The sequence below is a fragment of the Serinus canaria genome, chromosome 26, assembly GCF_022539315.1.
Source record: "Serinus canaria isolate serCan28SL12 chromosome 26, serCan2020, whole genome shotgun sequence".
In the NCBI taxonomy this organism is placed as follows: domain Eukaryota; kingdom Metazoa; phylum Chordata; class Aves; order Passeriformes; family Fringillidae; genus Serinus; species Serinus canaria.
In genome coordinates, this window is record NC_066339.1 from 4,406,584 (window position 1) to 4,429,219 (window position 22,636).

The following is a 22,636-nucleotide window of genomic DNA, read 5'->3' on the forward strand; positions in this document are numbered from 1 at the left end:
CAGGGTGGGCAAAACTCCCATGGATTTGGGGCCCAGCTGGAGGGAAGGGAGGGATCCATGTGGACACAGCCCTGGAGCAGGAGAGGGGTGGGTGCCTCCTGCCAGCGTTTTTTGGGGTGCAGGAAGTTGTGCAGCAGGCAGGGGTGACCTGTCCCAGTGTCCCCTCCCATCCACAGACTGGTTTTGCAATCAAACTGGGAGAGCTTTCATGTCTGTGCCAAGGGAAAAAAAAACCCACAAAAAACAATTAAAAAAAAAAAAGGATAAAAAAGTTTCTAGTTTAAAAGTTAAAATCTCCAAGTGTTAAATCCATCAGAGGCAGGGATGGTCCCAGCCATGATCCCAGGGTGGGGGAGATGGGAAACCAAATCAGACTGGGGAGGGGGAGATGGGAATCCAAACTGAGCTGGGGAGGGGGAGATGGGAACTCAAACCAAACTGGGGAGGGGGAGATGGGAACTCAAACCAAACTGGGGAGGGGGAGATGGAGACCCAAATCAAACTGGGGTGGGGGAGATGGGAACCCAAACCAAACTGGGGAGGGGGAGATGGAGAACCAAACCAAACTGGGGAGGGGGAGATGGAGAACCAAACCAAACTGGGGAGGGGGAGATGGGAAACCAAACCAAACTGGGGAGGGGGAGATGGGAACCCAAATCAAACTGGGGAGGGGGAGATGGGAACTCAAACCAAACTGGGGAGGGGGAGATGGAGACCCAAATCCCAGCTGACCCCACACTCACCCAGCAGATGAAGCCACTTCTCACCCCTCTCCTTCCCGGGCTGGCTGTTGCTCCTGGGAGGATTTTTTGCTCCTGGGAGAATTTTTTGCCCCAGGAAGGATTTTCTGGGAGAATTTCCTCCCTGAAAAAGGAGTCAGGAATTGGGAAGGAGCAGCCCAGAGAGGTGGTGGGATCCCCATCCCTGGAGGTTTCCAAGCTGGAGATCCCAGCCAGATCTCAATAAATTCTGTAAAAACTCTGAATTTGGGGTTTTTTTTTCCCCCACAATAACCTTAAGCAAACCAGGCCAGCAGCACGATAGGTAATTTCTTTTATTGCATTTTATAATGCCATTGTCCATACAGATTACATGCAGCTAGACCTACTGTACAAGGGTTTACCGTCTGCCCAGGCAGACACACGGAGCTCGGAGTACAAATACACAGCCAGGATTTCCTTTACACAGCACGGCGAGGGAGGGAGGCAGCCGGGGGCGGGCAGGGAGGGAGGCTCGGGGTCGCTTTTTACACATCCTCCCTCTCCCCTCCGCCCCCTCGGAGCTCACCCCACCTCCCCAGCATCGCCTTCCCAGCCAGCGCCGTGCAGGACGGGGAGAAAACAGGGGGAAAACAGGGAAAAAAAAACAAAAAAAAAAGGTGGTGGTAGGGTTGGGGTTGGCGCTTCCCGGCGGGGGATGTCCCCAAGGGGGATGTCCCCAATCTGTTCCATCCTCCACCCAACCCCTGGCTCTGGGATGTCCCGACCTTCCCCGACGCTTCCAGGACAAAAACCTAGATCCAGGGAGATGCTGCGGGGCGTGAGGTTGGCCAGGGGTGTAAACAAAGCAAAGAAACCCTTTGGTTTGATGCAGGTTCAGCTGCTCCTCCCTCCCAGCTCTGGGTTCTGGTTTCTTCTCCCCCCTTCCCCAGGCGTGGGGAGAAGAAATCATCGAGGAATTAATAAAAATAATAAAAAACAAACACAAAAAAAAACCCCATGGGAAATGAGTAATTCCTTCGGTGGGAGATACCAGAAAAATGCCTTTAGGTCCAGGGAGGTGCCCCAAGGGTGGAGAGAAACAATAAATCACAAAAATACAGAATATCCCTAAAAAAAAAGAACAATTTGTGTTGGTGGGACAGCCAGAATATCTCAATATATACAGACACACAACTCTGCCACGTGTTTGGTCCTGGGTCCTCCCTCCGGCAGCGTCTGAGGTAAAACTCGCAGAATTCCGGAAAATTCCAACCAAAAAATGAACCAGAGGGGTGGGGAGGGAGGAGGCAGCGAGGCAGGAGGGGGCACTCAGTACCTGGGCTCAGGTGGGAGCCTGCAGAGGGGGCCAGGCTGGGTGGGGGGAAGGAAGGGATTAAATTCACCCCTGAGTATCAAACCGGACAATTTCCCTTTGGAATCGTGGAATTCCCGGGGTGGGGAGGGGGGAAAGGCATCACCTGGAGCCACTGGGCTTTTCCAAACCTGGGCATTGTGGTTGAATCTTTAATAGGATAGATTTAATCCTCTTTAATATGGATAGATTTATTTTTATAATGTATAGGGAGTGCTCTTGGATGGGGCCAAGGGGTGTTGGGAATTCTCAGAGCAGAGGGGAAGGAGCCCCGTGGATTTTGGGGGGATTTTGGCAGAATCCAGGGGGATCTGCGGGCCTTGGGATGCATTTTGGGGGATTTTGGCAGAATCCAGGGGGATCTGCAGGCCTTGGGATGCATTTTGGGGGATTTTGGCAGAATCCAGGGGGATCTGCAGGCCTTGGGATGCATTTTGGGGGTGTTGGTACCTCTGGAGAAGTTTAAAAAAATAATCAGATCCCGAGGAGGTGGGGGAAAAAAAAAGGGAGAGGAGGAAGGTGAAGGGGAAAAAGGGGAGCAGCCACTGAAACCCCCCCAAAATCAGTGAGGGGGATGAAGAGCAGGGACAGAAATTCCCAAAATCCCAAAAGCCTGGATGGGAGAGAGATTCCCTGTGGAGGGTGAGGGGTGGCCCAGCATCCCAAAGTCTGGAAGGTCCTGCCCTTCCTGGGAATAAAGCAGCAAAAGGTGATAAAAAAACCCCCCAGGGCAGCTGTAAACTTGTTCCAAAATTGATTTAAATTAAAGAGTGGGGGAATAAAGGGGGGAAAAAAAGAAGAAAAAAGTTGGGGGGGGGGAAGGGGAAAAAGAAAAATGGGAAAAAGAAAAAGGAAAGGAAAGAGGGGAAAGTAGAAAGAAAAATGGATGGAAAAGGGAAAAAATAGGGGGAAGAAGAAAAGAAGAAGAGAAAAGAGAAAATGAAATGGAAAAAGGAAAGAGGGGGAAAGGGGAATAAAGAAAGATGAGGGGGAAAAAGGAAAATTAGGGGAATAAAGAAAAAATAGAAAAGGAAAAGAGGAAAAAGGGGGAATAAGGGGAATAAACAAAAAGGAAGAAAAAAGGAGAAGAGAAAAAGGAAGATAAAAAAGAGGAAAAAAGAGAAAAAAAGAAAAAAATAACAAATAAAAAAGAAAAAAAGAGGAAAAAGTAAAGTAGATGGGGAAAATCCACGGTGCCTGGCAGCTCCCTGGGCAGGAGGGAGGGGATTGGGATGGACTGGGATGGACTGGGATGTGCACAGCAAAAGGGGGGCTCTTTGGTGCCCTCAGCCCGGGCAGGGTCTCTGGTGCCCGGCAGAGCCCGGGAAGGGGCCGGGCACGGGGAATGCGCCGGGAATGAGCGGGGAAGGAAGGGCTGTCCCGGCGCCGGAGATGAGCCGGGAATGAGCCGGGGATGAGCCGGGAATGAGCCGGGGATGAGCCGGGACTGAGCCGGGGATGCTCCGAGAATGAGCCGGGAATGCTCGAGAAGGAAGCAAGGGCTGTCCCGGCGCCGGAGATGAACCGGGAATGAGCCGGGAATGCGCCGGGAATGCTCGAGAAGGAAGGAAAGGCTGTCCCGGCACTGGGAATGCTCCGGAGATGCTCGGGAAGGAAGGAAGGAAAGGCTGTCCCGGCACCGGGAATGAGCCGGGAATGCTCCGGAGATGCTCGGGAAGGAAGGAAGGAAGGAAGGAAGGGCTGTCCCGGCACTGGGAATGCTCCGGAGATGCTCGGGAAGGAAGGAAGGAAGGAAGGGCTGTCCCGGCGCTCGCACGGCGAGCCGCGGGCGCGGGTGACACCTAGAGGGGCGTCGTGGGGAGCAGGGAAACGCCGGGATCCGGGCACGGGAGAGCCCCGGGACACAGGGGGACACAGGGGTGGCACAGGGGGACACAGGGGTGGCACAGGGACCCCCCCAGTCCCTGCAGCCAGCTGGGCATGGAGGATGCGCTGTGCAAGGAAAAGGATGAGGGGAGTCCAGGCTGACCCCACAGCGCCAGGAGCCCCTCGGGGGGGTCACAGAGGTGACACACGGGGACAGGGGACACCTTCTCCTGACCCACGGCTCTGGGTGTGGCATTTCCAGCCCAACACGGTGACACAGCCCCCCCCCGGGAATGTCACATCCCAGGAAAACGGGGACAGAGAGGGACAGAGGAGACCTCGGGGCCACTTTGGAGAGCCCAGAGCTGGCCTTAAAAACCAGAGCAGCTCCAGGTCCATCACAGAGATCCCTCAGGACCCTGCTGGGTGCCAGGACAGCCAGAGCCAGCCTGGCTGTGCCAGGGAAGGGGAGGATTCCCAGGGAAAAGGGATGCTCCTAGGGAAGGTGATGCTCCCCAAAGCCACCACAGGACACTGGGAATGTCACACTGCCTCCCAGGAGGAGCCTGGCACTGGGTACCCACATCACCCCCCCAGAAAGAAAGAGCAGGGAGAAGAGGGGTGTTTGGTTGTGTTGTTCTCGTTATTATTAAATTTTTTGTGTGTGGTTTTTGTTTTTTCTTTTTTGTTTCTTTTTTTTTTTTTTGGCAGGAATACCATCTGTCCACCTGAACTACGGACCTTCTGTCTCTAAGAAATCTTTTGGTATCTTCCCATCTGGACGCAAACAAAAGGATGAGGAAAAGAAAAGATGAAAAGCAGAATTTCCTCCCCCCCCACCCCCCACCAGCAGCAGGCTCGGGGGCCACAGCCAGATTTGGCCACCACAGGGATCCTCCTGGGCCAGCTTTGATGACCCCCAGGTCCCCTGCAGGTGCTCAGCTGTGGGGATGTTGCCCCTTTGCTCCACCAAGCCCCTGGCCCAGCTTTGGGGGTGGGATGGGAGGCACAGGGAGCCTTTCCCTGAAGTGAAATGGGAGCAGGGGCCATCCCCGCTGGCTGGGAGGTGACACCGCTGTGACCCATGTCCAGCAGGAAGGAGGGAGCTGTGACCTTGCTGCCAGCACTGCTGGGGGGGTCAGCACTGCTGGGGCCAGCAGCCCCCCATCAGCTGGGGCTCAGGGAGGGTGGGCAAGCCTGGAGGCCGCTCTGCTTGCCAGGCAGAGGTGACAAGGGGACACCGTGCCACCACCGCGTCCATCCCAGCTCCGTGCCAAACCCCACGTCCTGCAGAGCACTCAGCCCCGTTTCTGCTGTTTCTTGCCCCAAAGCTGGGTGGAGGCAGCACGTGGGCAGGCTCCACGATCCCTCCGTAGTGCAAAACCCCAGGGAGGTGACAGAGGTGACAGCGGGGTCCTGCCATCGCTCCCTGGGGCTCGGGCACGGCGGGGGGACAGGGGACAGAGGTGCCTTCCCTGCAGGAAGGAAGGAGGGACCGTTTTGGACAGGAATAACCAACCTACCATCCTCGTCCACCAGTCACTAACCAAGGGAGGGAGGCAGGACAAGTCCAGCTCTGGGGGTTTTGCTTCTGCTGTGGTGGCGGGGCCAGTCCGTCCCCGGGCAGTGGCAGCGTGAGGGACACGCCAGCAGCAACAGGTTGGTGTCATTGTCATTGTCATCGTCCCAAGGAAAACCTTTTGCTTTGTGGAAGTGCCTTGAAAGAACCAGGAGAACGCCAAGGTCACCTTGGGGAGGTGGGAGCGTGGCTTGGTCTCCGTCCGAGAGGGTGGGAAGGGTTTGCCCCTGGGTGGGGGAGGAGGAAGGAGTCCTTAGGACAAGTCCTCCACCGGCAGCTCCTCCTCCAGGTCCCTGTCGTCGGGGATCGTCACATTCTGGTTGGTGGTGGCCATCAGTGACACGGGTCTGCTGTCCTCCTCTGCCTCAGCTGGCTCCTCCTTCACGTGCACGGGGTGGCTGTGGGGAGCAGGAGCCTTCAGCCACAGGGAGTGGGTCCCAGCACCCAAAATCACTCCAGGTTTCTGGTCCAGAAGGCCCCTGGGAGCCAAAACCCTGCTAGCTCTGAGAATGGGAGCCCAAACCCTGCTCACCCTGGAACAGGAGCCCATGAGCAGCTCCTGGTGGCTGTGGGGAGCAGGAGCCTTCAGCCACAGGGAGTGGGTCCCAGCACCCAAAATCACTCCAGGTTTCTGGTCCAGAAGGCCCCTGGGAGCCAAAACCTTCCTAGCTCTGAGAATGGGAGCCCAAACCCTGCTCACCCTGGAACAGGAGCCCACCAGCAGCTCCTGGTGGCTGTGGGGAGCCCTCAGCCTCGTGGAGCTGATCCCACCACCCAGAACTCCCTGAATTATTTGGGGCAGAGCCCCCTTGCCTTGGGGACAGGAACCAAACCCCCTTTGCCCTGAGAGTGGGAGCCCACAGGCAGCTCCTGGTGGCTGTGGGCAGGGGGATCCTTCAGCCTCGTGGAGTGGGTGCCATGACCCAAAACTCCCCAAATTTTCTGGTCCAGAACCCCTCTCACTCCAGGAACAGGAGCCAAACCTGCCCTTGCTCTGAGAGCTGCCCACAAGCAGCTCCTGGTGCCTTGGGGAGGGGGAGCCTTCAGCCTCAGGGAGCTGATCCCATCACCCAAAACTCCCTCAATTTTTTGTTCCAGAACCCCCTCACTGGAGATGAGAGCCCACAAGCAGCTCCTGGTGGCTGTGGGCAGGGGGATCCCTCATCCTCATGGAGTGCATCCCACCACCCAAAACTCCCTGGAATCCTTGAACCCCTCTCACCCCGGGGACGGGAGCCCAAACCCCGTCACGCTGGCGACAGGAGCTGCCAGTGCCCCACGTGCCAGCCTCCCTGGGTGCCCCTGTGCCCTGCCAGGGCCAGGCTGACCTGTACTGCTGCGGGGACAGCCGGGGGCTGTTGCTGCCGTTGCTGTTGACCTGCTCCACGGTGCTGCTGACGTCGTCGTGGCCCACGTGCAGCATGGCGCTGGCCGAGCTGGTGTTGATCATGGTGGGGCTGTTGAGCAGGGGGAAGCTGCTCTCTGCCAGCGCAGCCTGCGACAGGGAGCACGGAGGGATGTGGAATTTGGGTTGGAAGGTGCTTAAATCACATCTCATCCCGCCCCCTGTTGTGGGCAGGGACACCTTGCACTGTCCCAGGTTGTTCCAAGCCCTGTCCGACCTGGCTGCTCCCAGGGATGGGGCAGCCACAGCTGCTCTGGGAGTCTGTGCCAGGGCCTTCCCACCCTCACAGGGAATGATCTCTTCCATACATCTCTTCCAAACCTGAATTTCCCCTCTTTCAACTCAAACCCATCCCCTTTGCCCCTCCTTTCCTGACGAGATGCAGGACCCCAGTGGAGAACAGGACTGTGGAGGGTTGAGTGTGTCCCCATGTCCCTGCCAGGGCCAGGGCTGGGTCCTTACCTGGTAACTTGCATTAAGTGCTCCATAACCGAGTCCTGAAATCATATTTTTGACTAAGGTGGGACTCCTGCAGGAAGAGAGAAAGCAGAGGGATGCAGGGCTGAGCGTTCCCAGCCTGGGGACCGGGCTGGTGGCAGCTCTGGGGCTGTGTCCCACGGGGAAGGAGCACCCACCCTGTCATCTTTGGTGGCCTTCTCTTTTGGTACTCGTGCTCGTCCACGGTCCACACGGCGCCCTTGACGTTCTCCACGCGCACGAAGCACTTGTGCAGGCTCAGGTTGTGGCGCACGGCGTTCTGCGGGCACACGGGCCGTGGCCTCAGTGCCACAGCCTGGCCATCCTCCTCCCTGCCCAGCCCCACACCTCCTGGGGGTGTCCTGCCACCCAAACACCCCCCAAAGCCCCCCGGGTGCTCCCTGACCCCACTGGCACCGAGGGATCACGACCACACTTGGAGGAGCCCGGGCTGATGCTGAGGAAGGTGGGGACAAGGTGGGACAAGGGACAGCAGCTCCACTGCAGCTCTGGTGATGCTGAGCAAAGCCAGCTCCTCTTTCCCTTCCTTTTTCTCTCCCCCCCACCCCTCCCCTCTCGTTTTGGTCCTTTCCCTCCCTTTCTTCTTTACATCGACCATCTTTACATTTCTAAATGTAAAATAAAGAGACACACACGTAGGCAGACAGCGCAGCCCCGAGAGATACCAGCTCCCTTTTCCCCTTCCAACTCCCTGCCATTTGCTACTGCCCCTATTTCATTACCAATTTTAATTTGCCTCTAATTAAATCCTGTGTATTTTTCCGACTCACTTGCTAATCCATGAGGGAGGCAGGAGGCTGGAGTGGAATCTCTCCGAGCTATAATTACAAAGGGCCTAATCACGCCGGGGCTCTGCCTTTGAATAAATTTCCTTGCATTAAGGTTCTCAGATTCTCTGCCTTGCAAATGAGAATGACCCCAATTTCAGGAAGTTGGCCTCGGAGGGGTTTTTTTTTCTCTCCTTTTTTTTTTTTTTATTTCGAGTCCTGATTCGTGATGAGAGACTAATTCGTTACGCTAAAACATTAACAGCAATTTAAAAGGTCGAACGGGGGCTGTATAAACAAAGGAGCCTGGCCAGCACAACAAGGCAAAAGGAGACACAAGGACTGAGCCCCCCCATGCCTTGGAGTGCCAGAGCGCCCAGAACTCAGCACATGGCACCAGCGTCGCCCCTACGGCTTGGAATTTGAGGAGAAAAACAAAGCTGAGCTCTTCTCTTGTCATCCATTTGTCCATCCATCCATTTGTCCATCCATCCATCCATGCCCCATCCATGGATCCATCCATCCATCCATCCATCCATGATCCATCCATCCATGGATCCATCCATGGATCCATCCATCCATCCCACATCCATCCATCCATCCAGCCATCCATCCATCCATCCATCCATCCATCCATCCATCCATGCCATCCATCCATCCATCCAGCCATCATCCATCCATCCATCCATACCACCACATCCATCCATCCATCCATCCATCATCCATCCATCCATCCATCCATCCATCCATCCATCCATCCCTCCCTCCATCCATCCCTCCATCCACCCATCCCGTGGTGCCAGGGTGACACGGTGACAAGCAGCAGGCACAGGCCCCTCTGACCCCTTGGGGACACTCTCTCAGCAGCTCCCAGGGTCCCTGGGGAGGGAGATCCAGGCCCAGCCGGGGCTGCCTGGTGGGATTTTGGGGGGAAGCCCTGACTGGGCTGACCCAGCTCCTCGGGGGACACTTGGTGTGGCTGAAGCCAGGCCCTGTGTCCCAGCCTCGTGCCACTGCCACTGTCACCCAGAGGGAATGCTGCACTTGGGCCATGCCCTGGCACGGGGCCTGTGGCACCCCTTGGCCCCGAACTCTGCACTGGCATCACCCAGACTGGGGGGTTGGGGTGCAGACAGACATCCCAGGGACCTGGAATTCCCTGGGGAGGGACCTGAGGGAGCAGGACAAGCTCTGGTCCCCCACTCTGTGCTGTCACTGTCCCTGTCCCTGAGAGCACTGACAGGATGTCCCTCCCTGCCAGGCAGGGTCCTGCCCACGCTCCCAGCCAGGAGTGTGGCAGAGCCAGAGCCCCCCCTGGCCAGGGTCCCCTCCTTGCCCTGGTGACAGCCCCTGCTCTGGGTCACCGTGAGGATGGGCCTGGGAAGGCTCAGGTGGGGATAAAATAAAACAAAATATAAAATAAAATAGAATAAAATAAAATATAGAACAGAACAGAAGAGAATAGAATAGAAAATAGAATAGAATAAAATAAAAAATAAAATAAAATATAAATAATTAAAATAAAATGAAATAAAAAATAAAATAAAATGAATAAAAATAAAATTAAGTAAAATAAAATAAAATAAAATAAAATAAAAATAAATAAAATAAATAAAATAAATAAAATAAAATAAAATAAAATAAAATAAAATAAAATAAAATAAAATAAAATAAAATAAAATAAAATAAAATAAACCCTGGCAGTGGGCAGGGTGTGATCCTACACCCCGGAGCCTGGCATGCCCCATCCCTGTGCAGCTCCCAGGTCACAGAGGAGGTGCCAGGCCAGCCCCTGTTTGGGGCAGAGGGGACGTGTCCCCTGCCTCAGCCTGAGGTGGTTTTGTGTTTCCAGGCAGTGTTTGCTCAGAGCCAGGCCCAGCTGCTCTGTTTGCTTCTCATCTCTCTCCTCTAATGATGTTTGCTCTGCACCCTCCACCCTCTCCCTGCGCCCTGCTGGGGTCTCCCTGTGGCTTCCCCACCTTGGTCCCAGCACTCCTGTCCCACCCCAGGGGGGAGCTGCAGGAAAGGAGGGAAAAACCCCAGAAAAGTGGTTTTCAAGGAGAGGAAATTATTATTTTTTACTGTCTATCCCTCTCCAGAAGAAGCCTGGCCTTGGGCAGTGCAAGTTGTGAAGGGAATTAGCTTCCCCCCCCCCTCAGATCTTTTTAATCCCCTGCCATCACTTTTTGGTGGTAGAACAGGAAAAAATAAAGAATAAAAGAAGGGAAGCAGAAAACTGATGGCTGCCCTTCTCCAACTCTGCCCTTGTTAACACAGGCTAAGTGGAAACTGCAAAAAAACCCCAAAATATTTATTCCCTTCAGCAACAAAAAGGCAGGAAAAAGGCAATTTCACCTCCCTGCAGAGGGGGAAACTGAGGCAGTGATGGCCACAGAGGGCTCTGCCCCCTCTGCCACCCTGTCCCCATCCCAGGGGTTTGATATCCACCCAGAAGTTTCCCATGGAAGCAAAGCCTGGATCTGCAGCAGCAGCGACACACGGGGGCCCTGAGCTCCTGGAGAATGGATTCCTCCTCCTCCTCAAGCCTCTCCAAAAGCTCCATCTCGTTTGCACCTTGCTGATTTTAATTATTTTTATTTAAACTAGCAGCTTTCCCTCTGCCACTCCACTCCTTGCTGCCCTGAGCAGGAGGGAGCTGAGCTGCCTCTCAGTAAATAAGGGCAGCAGGAAACAATAAATAAATAAATCTTCCCTGGCTGAGGCAAGAATTGAACCCCAGAATCACAGAGCTGCTCCTTCCACACCCCCCTGATGGCTTTTCCCAGCTCTGATTTCTAAAAAATCAAAGAGGGAGCAGCCCCAGCCTCACATGCTGCCCCAAAATTCACTCCAGCAGCCCAGGCTGGTGGCAAAACCTCCTCAGTGACAAAAACTTTTATCTGTGGGGGGAACCTGATGGGCACAGGCAGCTTCTTGGGGCGTGGCAGAGGGGTTTCCCTGCTGAGGGTCCCCCTGCCACCCCCTCTCATCCCTCCCTGCATGCCCAGCCACCAGCAGTGTCACCTGCCCCCAGGTTATCATTAACCTCATTTGCTATTCCAGTCTCTCCCTCCTGCCCTTGTTCTGCACAGAAAATCCCTGGATTTTACCACACAGCCCTTTGCTGTATCCCACTGCTGGGGTGATGCAACCCCACAGCCCAGCGAGGCGTTTTGGGGGGTAAAAAAGTGGGATTTGGTCCTAAAATAATTTCTTACACCATTTTAGAGCTGGGCAATGAACTGGTCCTTTAGCACAGGAGCATCTCCTGCAGCAGCCAGGACTGGGGTGAGCCCAGGGTGGGATGGGGAGAGCCCAGGGTGGGATGGGGAGAGACTGGGGAAAATGGGGTGAGCCCAGGGTGGGATGGGGTGAGAACAGGGCGGGATGAGGTGAGCCCAAGGTGGGCTGGGGTGAGCCAGGATAGGCTGTAGTGAGCCCAAGGTGGGCTGGGGTGAGCCTGGGTGGGCTGGGGTGAGCCCGGGGTGGGATGGGGTCAACCAGGATAGGATGGAGTGAGCCTGAACTGGGATGGGGTGAGCCCAGAGTAGGTTGGGGTGAGCCTGGGGTTAATGGGGTGAGCCCAGGCTGGGTCAGGGAGAGCCCAGGCTGCCAGGCAGAGCTGCTCTCACCTTCCAGGTGGCCGTGTTCCTCCGGAAGTAGGCGAACATCCGTGTGAACCAGTTATAGATTTCATTCAACGTTAGCTGCCTGTCGGGGGTCTCCAGGATGGCCTGGGCAGCCAGAGAGGGGACAAGGCTGTCACTTGTGGGGTCTGACACCATCCCAAAGGGGCAGAGACGGGGTTCAGCAGGTGGGGAGGGGGCTGAGGGGGGCACAGCCGGAGCCTGTGGCTCTCACCTGCCGGATGAGCGAGGCGTACGTGAAGGGCGGCCGGACGTCGGCGTTTTTGTAAAACTCGTGATTCTGTGCAAGCTCTGCAGGGGGACAACAAGCAGGGCAGTGAAGGGACCCACCGAGCCCTCCAGGAGGGGCCCAGCCCCAGCCCCGAGCTCACCTGAAGAGATTGGGGTGCAGAACTTCTCCGAGTTCCTCCTGCGGATGGGCCCCACGCTGTGTAAAGTGGAAGAGCTGATGACGGAGGGGCCCTGCCGCAGGGGGGTGATGGGCGCCGTGGCCGAGGTGGGGGGATGAGGTAAACCGTCAGGAAACGTGTCAGAAGTGCTCTTGGAGAGGGTGGCACTGGAGACCAGGTTCAGCTGCAGGGACAGGAAGGCAGGGAAGGGGTTGGGAAGGCTGGGAGAGCCCCGGGAACGGCGGCGGCGGCTCCGAAGGAGGTGGGGAGGGGATGGCACGGGGGAACGTGGTGGGCTTGGAAAGGGTGGGATGGAGCCAGGGGGTGGGGATGGAGCCAGGGGGTGGGGATGAATCTGTGGGATGGGAATTTCCCCATGGGAATGGGAATTAACCCATGGGATGGGGATGGACCATGGGATGGGGATGGACCATGGGATTGGGATGAGCCCATGGGATGGGGATGAATTTGTGGGATGGGAATTAACTCGTGGGATGGGAGTGAATTTATGGGATGGGAATGAATCCATGGGATGGGAATTAACCCATGGGATGGGGATGGACCCATGGGATGGGGATGCATTTTTGAAATGGGAATGAACCCATGGGATGGAGGTGAATTTGTGGGATGGGGGTGCAAGAGTGGGATGGGATGAACCTGTGGAATGGGGATGACTCTCTGGGATGGGAATGAATTTGTGCAATGGGGATGAATTCAGGGGATGAGGATGAACCCATGGGATGGGGATGAACCTGTGGGATGGGGATGCACCCCTGGGATGAACCCATGGGATGGGGATGCACCCATGGGATGGGGATGAACCCGTGGGATGGGGATGCACCCACTCCACATCAGAGCTGCATTTGCCAGAGGGTGGCCAGGGCACATCCAACGCACTGAGCCCAGCCAGGTGACCGTGCCCAGGGCAGGGAGGGGACAGCAGCCACCAGGGAGGGGACGTAGAGGGCAGGAAGGGACTCACGCTTACAGGCTGGCTGAAAGGCTTTGGCTCTGAAGGTCTCATGTGAAGATGGGCCATCATTGCTTGGAGACGCTCGCTCTCCTTGGCCAGCTGGGGGAGGCAGGAAGCAGGACAGGGATGGTCACACAGTGCCAAAGTCACCACAAAGTGCCCAGGGCCTGGAGGAGCTGCCATGAGCCCCCAGACCTGGTCTGGACAGGCAGCAATGCCCAGGGTGTCCCCCCAGGTGCCACCTCCTGCCTGATGCTGGCTCCTGAGAGCCCCAGTGGGGCCGTGGCCTGCGGGGGCTGCTGCAGCCACCATGGAGGGCACAGGGGCCACTCCAGCTCCGTGTGTGCACTGGGGAAAGATCCACAGAGCCATTCCCAGAGCCCCCAGGCTGCCACCCACCAGCAGGGCCACCCCCAACAGCCCTGGGTGTTCTTGTCCCCGTGCCTGCCGTCACTGTCCTGTCCCCCTCTGCCTCCCCAGCAGCTCCCTGTCCATCGGTCCGTCCATCCCCCAGCGTTCCCACATCGCTGTAATTGCTCCCTGCCTGTTTACTCCCTGCAGTGAGCAGAGGCTGAAATATTCACTGTGGCACCAGGAGAGACTTTGAGCCCGGCGCAGCCGATGGGATCTGACACCCCACTCCCCTCCCGTCACCTTCCCTTTCCACCGGGACCCCTCAAGCTCGGGGGAGTCCCGGTGCTCCAGCCAAGCCCCCTCGCAGAGCTGGGCGAGGAAAGGGTTAAAAGCAGGAGTTTGCAGCAAGTTTGGAGCAGCTCTGCTGCTTTCTGTGCCGTGGTGCTCATTAGAGCTGACAGCTCTCCCCTCGTGATGCAGCCGGCACAGCGGGAGCTCCGCGCTCCAAACTTTCTAATTGGTGGCTCCGTGGCAGGTTCCTCTCTGCACACACAGCTCTGCTCTCACCCTTCAGCTTTTTCTTTTTTTTTTTTTTTATTATTATTATTTTTTTTTTCCCTCCTCCCCTTTTTCTTTCCCTCCCCTCTTTAAGCCCCAGTAATTGCTTTCAAGCTGTGGGGAGCGGGATGGATGGCAGGGACAGCCCGGGAGGACGCCACCCCCACAGCCACCCAGGTCTGGCTGTGTCCCCCCCCTGCTCCCACAGCCCCTGCCAGGCCCCTCATTCTGGGTGGGGGGGGTCCCAAGGGTGCTGCACATCTTGTCCTGCTGTGTCCTGGGCTGGTGTCCCCTGTGGTGTCACACACAGCACGCTGAGCCCCTGCCAGCCCCAGGCACTGTCCCACCATGGGGGTGACCATTTCCCTTTTTCCAACCCCCCCTTTTCCCCCCCTCCTTTCTCCATTAACCAATTTATGCAGAGCACGCTGGGGGCTCAGAGAGGCTGGGAAAAGCACTATTTAAAGAACTGCCTGGCCAAAAATAGCACCTCAAAGTTGGGCTCCAAAGACCACGCTCAGCCACCAAAATAAGTGGCCTGGTTTTCAAGCAGCCCTGTGGCTCCCAGGGAGGTGGCACAGCCCATGTGGGGACAAACCCTCCTGCTTTCCACATCTGTGCCATCTCCTTTTACCCACAGGACATTTTGGGATGAGAGAGGAATGAGTTTGAGGGCTTGATTCCCACCTGGATGCAGGATTCCTGTCTGGGAAGGGTGTCTAAAACAAGTCCCCACTGGGGTGGTTACAATCCCCAACCCTGTCACCCTCTCCTGAGGGGAGCCCAGGGTGACAAAGAGGTGGCTTTTTGTCCCCGTGTCCATGGGGGCTGGGGGGGGACACCCACCTGTATCTCCAGCTGCTGTACCACTTGCATCTGGACTCGACACTGGGCCGTGCTTCGGTCATCAAGTGCATGTTCTGTGTTGAGGTGTCTGGGGAGGAGAACACGGAGCTTTGCTGAGGCCTGGGCATGCCCAAAACTCAGCCCCTCTGCTGGGGCCACGCCTGGGATCAGCCCTGACCTGCAAAACTGCTCAGGGACGCTCCAGCACCGCTGCCCAAAGCGGGGTGAGCACGAGGGAAACTGAGGCACGGAGGTGACCGAGCAAAGCAGGCTGTGGCACCACCCCAAAGGCAGGCTGGAGGACACTCAGCCCTGCCCCAGGGTGTTCAGGAGCAGCCTCTGGCAGAGGGAAAGCCCATGGAAGTTCCTGGAGCAGGCTGCTGGCAGGAGGTGCCAGGAGGACCTGAGGAGCAGGTTCCCAGGACAGAGGCAGCGCCATGGGAGGTTGCCATCCACGCTCTGAGCAAAGCCCTGAGGGCACAAGGAGCCATTTCCAGGCTGGTCCCCATCCTGCCACCTTCCTGCCTCGTGTTTATGAGGTGCTGTCTTTAGGGAGCACCAGGGCCTTTGGTCCTCACTGCCCTCCCTCCTCCTCAGGGAGGGGAAGGGCTCCTGGTGGCAGAGCTGTCACTTGCTGCAGGGCCAGGGACATCCTGGCATCACCTGGCCCCCAAACCCAGCAAAGCACCAGCCTGGGGACACAGCCAGCCCTGAGGATGTCACAAGGCCAGGCCATGTCCTTGCTGGGGGGGGCACAAACCTGGGGGGACCTCACTGGAGGAGCAGGATGGTTTGGAGAGGGATTCTGGGAAAACACCACACTTGGAACACCCCAAAAGGTGATGCTGGGGGTCCCAGGGGCCATGTGCCACATGTTCCCCAGGACTAAGGCTGAGAGCCCCCAGGAGAAGGTGCCTCAGCCTCCCCAAGCTGGCTCAGGAGGAGGGCAGGAGTCTCACCCTGCTGCCTGGGAGAGCCTTGCAGCCCCAGCGTGCACAGACACATCGGGGAGCCAGGCCCTGCTGCCAAACCCATCCATGAGCAAAGCCCCCAGAGCCCCAGCCCTGCTGCTCTTCCTGCAGGGCACTGCCAGGGCACGGCTGCTTCTCCAGGGGAACAGAGCCATGGGAGCCATTTCCCACTGACCCACCCTTACCAAGCACAGCTCCAGGGCCACACTGCCCCTGCCAGCCCAGCCCAGCCCATGGAGGGGATGCCCAGAGGAGGCTCCAAGCTGCTGCCCACACTCAAGGCAGGCTCCAGACTCCAGCTGGGCTTGGCCTTTGGGAGCTGCAAGTTTTCTGTCTGTCTGTCCCACAGCCCAACACGTGCCCATGTTGGCAAGGAGGGGACAGAAACCCTTCCCCAGTGCTGCCCTCGTGCCCAGGGGGGCAGGAAGGGACCCTGGCTGGCACAGCACAGCTCTGCCAGCCCCGTCACCCTGCTCTGGGCATTCCCTGCCAGCTCCAGATGCAGTGCCCAACCTGGAGCTTGCTCATCTGCCCCGTGCCACTCGAACATGCCCTAGCCAGGCAGGAGGAGATGCCTTATCTGGGTTCACCCCATGACTCAGAGGCAGAGGAAGGAGGACACAGGAGGCTGAATCATCCTTCACTCATCCCCGGGCTGCCTTCTCACCTCCTCATCCTCCTGGGCAAAGCCTCTAGTGGCTTGGCACAGTCCAAGGGATGTTCCCACCAGAGGCAGCCCTCAGAGGGTGGCAGAGGACAGAGGATGAGTTTGGAAAACCCCAAAACCTGCCCGTGCTGCAGAGCGCGGGTGCTTGGCCGAGCAGACAGCCGGGGAGGCGGGGGAAGGAGCCCCGTCAGCTCCTTCTGATGTCTTTGCTAAAAATCCCGGCTACAAAGAGATCTAATTGCAAATGAACTAATTAAGTAAACCTCTGACGAAGCGTGAAAACAATTTGTTTGACCCTGACGCTAGCAGAGGGCTCTCTGACAGCAGAGTTAATCAGTCAGCGCCGGAGCCCACAAGCGGTGTCAGCGGTGCCATCTGCCATCTGCTGCCTCCCCCCGTGTCCCCAGCAGGGCTGCCAGCCCTCCTCGCCTGCTGCCGGCGCCTGCTCGGGCTCTGCCCTCCTCCACATCATGCACTCAGCCCATGGTTTGGCTTGGAAGTGCTCATAAAGCTCATCCCATTGCACCTTTGCCATAGGCAGGGTCACCTTCCACTCCAAGCCAGCCCAAGGATGGGACAACACCAGCAGCAACTCCTGCTGTGTTTCCTCCTTCTCCATGAGGTCACCTGGCTCAGGGTGAACCAACTCCCAGCATCTTCCCCTCCACCAGGTGCATTCTGTCCCAGCAGAGACAGAAACACCCCCCCAAGGAGGTGACACTTACTTGACAAACTGCCCCAAGTCCTCACAGAGGGTTTCGCAGCCAGGCCACTTGCACTCTCCGTGGCCGTAGAGCGGGTGGGAGCCGGGGGTCTCTTCGTGGGAAGAGCTGCACGAGAGGGAAAGGAGCCTTCAGATGGGGCAGCTGGGATGCTCCAGCATTCCCAGGCATGGGGACAGCCCCGGGGCACCCATGGGACATCCCACAGTGACAGCTCCCTGTCCTCTGTGGGTGCAGCAAAACAGTGCCAGGCCTCTTTTATGGGGTGGGCAGAAAGTGCCCGTCCCTCCCAGCCCTGTGGGTGGTGGATCCCGGCCCCTTCCACCTCTCCAGGAATAAAACCACAAAGTGCCAGGGCCCGACCCGGCTCTACCTGTCCCTTCTCGGCGTGTGCATGGTGCTCTGTCCATTGGGCAGAGGGTGGTGGGAAATGGGAGGCGAGACCTTGGCGGCCGAAAACGAGGTAGAGTTGGAGGTGTTGGTGGTGAGGTCAAGACCTTCCTGCTTAATGCTGTCCTCCACGGGCTGGGTGGCCGTGACCTCCTTCCAGAGCTGCTGGAGGTCTGAGGGGCAAACAGCTGTGGCACAGGAGAGAGTGAGCGATGTCAAGCAGGGACACGAGGCAGCACCCGGGGCTTCCTCCCTGCTCCCTGACTCCCCAAATCTCACCCAGCAATGGGAGAGCATCACCTGGAGCTGGGCACAGCTACAGGGAAAGCCAGACCAAAGCACCTGCAGCACTCACAGAGCTGTTCCCAGAAGGGAGAAGGGCCTGACTTCCCAAATCCTGGCACTCCTCTGCCAGAAGAAGAGGTACCCCAAATCCTGATACTCCTCTGCCAGAGGAAGAGAGGTACCCCAAATTCTGGCACTCCTCTGCCAGAGGAAGAGGTGCCCCAACCCTGCACCCCTCTGGAACCCAGACCCCAACCCCGCACGGCTCCAGCTGCTGACCACCACCCCCCAAACTTTGGGGGTATCACAAAGCCCAACAGCAGAGCCCCTCCCCAGCCCCCCTCACCCAGAGCTGGGCAAGCTCCAGCCCAGGAAGCCCCCTGGGCCTGGTCCTTACCTTGGGGCAGGGTCTGCAGGGGCACCGTGCCCTGCCCCGGCGGGAGGCTCACCAGGCCCTGGCGCTGCAGGTTTAACAGGTGCTGCTGCTGGAGCTGCTGCATCTGCAGGAGCTGCTGCTGGAAGGCCAGCTGCTTGTTCCCCAACGGCTGCTGAGACAAAAGGAGGGACAAATCCAAGGGTTATTCCCAGCCTGGCGGGGCAGGAGGGGGTTGGAGGGCGCGGTGAGGGGCGCTGGCAGCGAGAGGTGGCAGTGCTGGGGACACGGCGCCCGGCGGCGCCTCCATCCTGCTGCAGGGCCTGCTCGGCTCACAGGCTTTGATCTATCGGAAGAGGAGGGGAAGGGAAGGGAAAAGGGGAAGGGAAAAATAAAGCGCTGGAAGGAAAGGGAGTGAGAGGAGCTGGGGGCTTGCTCGGAGCTGGGCAGGGAGGAACATGCAAAGCTCGGCTGGGGGGGGCCCAAGGGGGAGGCTCAGCTGTGGGGTTGGTGTAAAAAAAGGGGGGTCCCAGCAGGCAACAGGCACAGAACCCTCCTGTAAGGCAGAAATTTATCCCTGTTTGTCAAAAATGACTGTTATGAGCCCTTTCTTGGTGAGGGGCTGAAACTGGTGCAGGGAAGGGGGTGCTCAGTGCCAGTGCTGGTGTCCCCACCCCGGCCACAGCCAGCCCCCCAAGTAGGTGACCCTCCCTCACCCCCTGGAGCTGGCCAGGCTCTGACCAGCATCGCTGGCCCTAAACTAGTTAGGCAGGATGGGTCCCTGGGGAGGCGCCGAGAAATCCATGAGAATTAAGTGAAGGGGAGAGAATTCAATTAGGGCTGGGGACAGGCAGCTGCTAATCCGAGCTGGCCGGGACAGGGGAGCTGCCCCGGGGCTGCCCGGCCTCATTAGTGGGGCAGGCGGCTCCGTGACCCCGTGAACCCCCCCCAAACCCCCCTGCTTGGGCAGACGGTGCCGGCAGGGAGCCAGGCTGGGGCACATCCCCCCCTGGCTGCACTCTGCAGCCCCCCCAAAGGAGTATTTCCATGTCTGTGCTCTGACTGAGGAGCAGGAGAGCTCTGCAGGCAGGATGGCCTTGTTTTGTGACCATCAAGGGATTCAGGCCCCCCCAGGCACTGGGAATTCCAGGGAACTGGTGATCCCTGAGGCTGCATCAACAGGGAGCAGCAGGCAGACTCTCTGTGGCAATCCCAGTCCGTGACTGAGTTTGGGGTCACACCCAGGGTCTCACTGGGTGCAGGTGGATCCCTGTGGATGTTGTTGATGCTCAGCCTTGGCTTTGTGAATCTGAGGGTGAGGATGGACTCCAAACCCCTCTCTGCAACATCAGGCACCACCACGAGTCCTGCCTAGGGTACAGACTGAGTTTAATTCCAGTTTCTCAGCCTCAGAGGGATGTGTGGACTCTGCCTGTCCTCTCCACCTCTTGGCCACAGTGGAATTGCCTCCCCAGATCCCAGACCTGGATCCTCCCTGGCTCTGTCTCAGCCCTGCACCTCTGAGGCTTAAAGATCAAGGCACAAACCAAAGCAATTCCTGCTCAGTGAAGAGAAATCCCTGACTCCTGAGCCACAAGGGCTCCAGGCCATGGGATCAGCAGGATGGAGGGAAAAGGGCATGACCAGGCTGCAGCCTGAGAGCTTTAACAGCAGCTTCTCTGTCCCCCAGGGTGTCCCCTCCTGGCGAGGGGAAGCTCTGCCACCGTGTGGGATGGACACACTGTTCTTGCCTTGCTTAGAAACAGCAGCTGGGATGGGAAGGGATGGGACAGGACAGGATTCTCCTCCTCTTCCCAGCTCCACCACCGCCCTCCCCGAGGGCCCCGGGGCAAGCCCGAGCTCGGCTCCAGCTCAGCCTCATCCATGTCACTTCCAGGCTGAGCTGCTGGGAGTGGATGAGGTCAGGAGGATCCCTGGGCACGGTGCCTGCATCCCACAGCCCAGCCGTGCTCCCCTGACCTGGCCTGGCTGGATTCAGACCCCCTGAGCCACTCGTGGCTCTGGCAGGGATGCTGTTGAACCTGGTGATGTGAAGGCTGAAACTTCACAAGCCTCAAATCCATGTCCCTCCAGCTTCCCCAGACCAGGAACAGGAGGAGCAGCCCCAGGAACACCAATTCAAGCCAAACCAAGGCTGATCCAAGGGGAAGCCAATCTGTCACCCCTGGGGAACACGTGTGGCACCACAGAGTGATGGGTGAAGGGATGCAGAGCCACCCACCAGCCCAAGGGCTCCAAGCCAAGCTTTCCCTGGAGAAACCAGGCTGGGGAGAGCCTGGATGACAGCCCCAGCTTTCCCAAAAATCTCACCCCCCCCCCCCACTACTCTCATTTCCATTTGGAAAAGCCACTCCCAGAGGAGATGGGGCTGAATCCTGGGCTTGGCTCCCCCAGCTCATTCTCAGCCCATTCCTATCCCATTCCCAGATCATTCCCAGCACATTCCCAGCTTGGAGCTGGGGGTCTGCAGCACCACTGAGGCTTGGCTCCCCCAGCTCATTCCCTGCTCATTGGAATTCGAGGGTTGGCTCCCTCAGCCTATTCCCAGCCCATTCCCAAGCCTTTCCCAGCACATTCCCAGCTTGGAGCTGAGGGTCTGCAGCATCACTGAGGCTTGGCTCCCCCAGCTCATTCCCATTTCATTCCCAGCCCATTCAAATCCAAGGCTTGGCTCCCCCAGCTCATTCTCAGCCCATTCCCAACACATTCCCGGCTCGGGACTGGAGATCTGCAGCATCACCGAGGCTTGGCTCCCCCAGCTCATTCCCAGCCTGTTCCCAGCCCATTCTTATCCAAGGCTTGGCTCCCCCAGCCCATTCCCGGCGTGGGGCCGGGGGTCTGCAGCATCACCGTGCATTAGACGCAGCTGAGTGGGTGCAGCCACCGGGCCAAGAGGCGCCGTCACTTTGATTTATGAGCACATCAGGAGGAGTTTGCGCCGTGACACGCGGGACTGACAGCAGCACTTCATTAAGCTGACACCGGGGTTAGGAGCCAGCAGCCCCCCCCTCCCCACCCTGCCTGCCTCAGCGCAGGGACAAGCCCTGCCCTCGGCAGCTCTGGGGACACAGGGAGACCCTCCCAGGGGATTTTGGGGTCTCTGCACCCCACTCCAAGCGTCCTGGGGGGAGCAGGATGGGAGGCACGAGGGTGAGGGGCTGCAGCACAGCTCCTTGTTTCCCCCTCACCCAGGATGCTGCTGGAGGCTGGGGGGTGGCCCTCACACCCCAGCACAGGAAAATGCTCCAGGAAGGGCTGGGATGTGCCCCAGCTCAGCCTCATCCTGGCGGGATGCATGGATTCATGGATCAGCTGCTTTGCTCTGCCCCTTCCTCATGGCCCCAGCGTGGCCCAGCACCCATGGACACAGAGCATCCCCTCATCCTTAGGGACAGGATGATGCTGACAGGCTCTTCCCACACATTTCCATCCTCTTGTCTGTCCTTCACTTCTCTGGGGCACTCCCCAGGGAATATCAGAGCTGCTCCCCCTGGAGATGCTGCTCTGGGGGAGATCAGAGCTGCTCCTCCCGGAGATTCTGCCCCTGCTCCTGGGGAGATCAGAGCTGCTCCTCCCGGAGATTCTGCCCCTGCTCCTGGGGAGATCAGATCTGCTCCTCCCGGAGATTCTGCCCCTGCTCCTGGGGAGATCAGATCTGCTCCTCCCGGAGATTCTGCCCCTGCTCCCAGGGAGATCAGAGCTGCTCCTCCCAGAGATTCTGCCCCTGCTCCCAGCTCCTTCCTGGTGTCCTTCCCACCTGCAGATCCCACTCCAAGCTGCTGACTCACGGAGAGGAGCCCTTGGAATCAGATGGAGGGGAAGCAGAATGTGCTGGGTTCACAAATCCTGCAGCAGGGCCAGAATTAAATCTGGCCATGGGTTTCCAGGAAAGATCCAAGGGTGGCTCTGTGGAGGCATCCCAGACACTCCAGCTCTTCCCTGAGTGTCAGGGAAGCCACAGCATCACCATTCCCAGCAGGCAAACACGAACACAGACTTTGGGAGCACCAGCTGCCCAAATTTCTGGGGTGAAACCAAAGCTTATCCAAGAATTTTGAGGAAGTGAAACACTGACATCCCCTTGCTGAGAACCCCTCAGTGCTTTTCCCAGCAGGAAAGCTGGACACACACCCCTCCAGCAGCATCCAACACCCCTCCCCCCCTGCTACACCCTTTCTTGTTGGATACATTTCCCATCTCCTCTGTACCATTTAATTAAAAGTTAACACGAGCTTTTTAAAGCAGAGCCCGCTAAGCAAGCGCTTTGTTAGAGCTTAATTATATCCCTGCT

The 22,636-nt window shown here is 57.9% G+C and overlaps 1 protein-coding gene across 5 annotated transcripts in view; it reads right to left on the reverse strand.

Moving 5' to 3' along the window:
• Nucleotides 1–1,036: 1,036 nt before the first annotated feature.
• The window catches only part of FOXP4 (forkhead box P4), a 58,503-nt gene continuing 36,903 nt past the window's right edge, over nucleotides 1,037–22,636 (reverse strand). For 2 of the 5 annotated variants that reach the window (XM_050985155.1, XM_050985154.1), the window contains 12 exons: nucleotides 18,349–18,499; nucleotides 17,650–17,854; nucleotides 17,280–17,384; nucleotides 14,917–15,004; nucleotides 13,168–13,257; nucleotides 12,168–12,369; nucleotides 12,011–12,087; nucleotides 11,782–11,883; nucleotides 7,520–7,641; nucleotides 7,347–7,413; nucleotides 6,808–6,974; nucleotides 1,037–5,877 (listed from right to left, as the gene is read on the reverse strand). In XM_050985155.1, the coding sequence (XP_050841112.1) occupies nucleotides 5,733–5,877; nucleotides 6,808–6,974; nucleotides 7,347–7,413; nucleotides 7,520–7,641; nucleotides 11,782–11,883; nucleotides 12,011–12,087; nucleotides 12,168–12,369; nucleotides 13,168–13,257; nucleotides 14,917–15,004; nucleotides 17,280–17,384; nucleotides 17,650–17,854; nucleotides 18,349–18,499 (1,521 nt within the window). In that variant the 3' untranslated portion in view covers nucleotides 1,037–5,732. The remainder of the gene's footprint in view (nucleotides 5,878–6,807; nucleotides 6,975–7,346; nucleotides 7,414–7,519; nucleotides 7,642–11,781; nucleotides 11,884–12,010; nucleotides 12,088–12,167; nucleotides 12,370–13,167; nucleotides 13,258–14,916; nucleotides 15,005–17,279; nucleotides 17,385–17,649; nucleotides 17,855–18,348; nucleotides 18,500–22,636) is intronic. The other 3 variants (XM_050985156.1, XM_050985157.1, XM_050985158.1) reach the window with 3 other exon arrangements.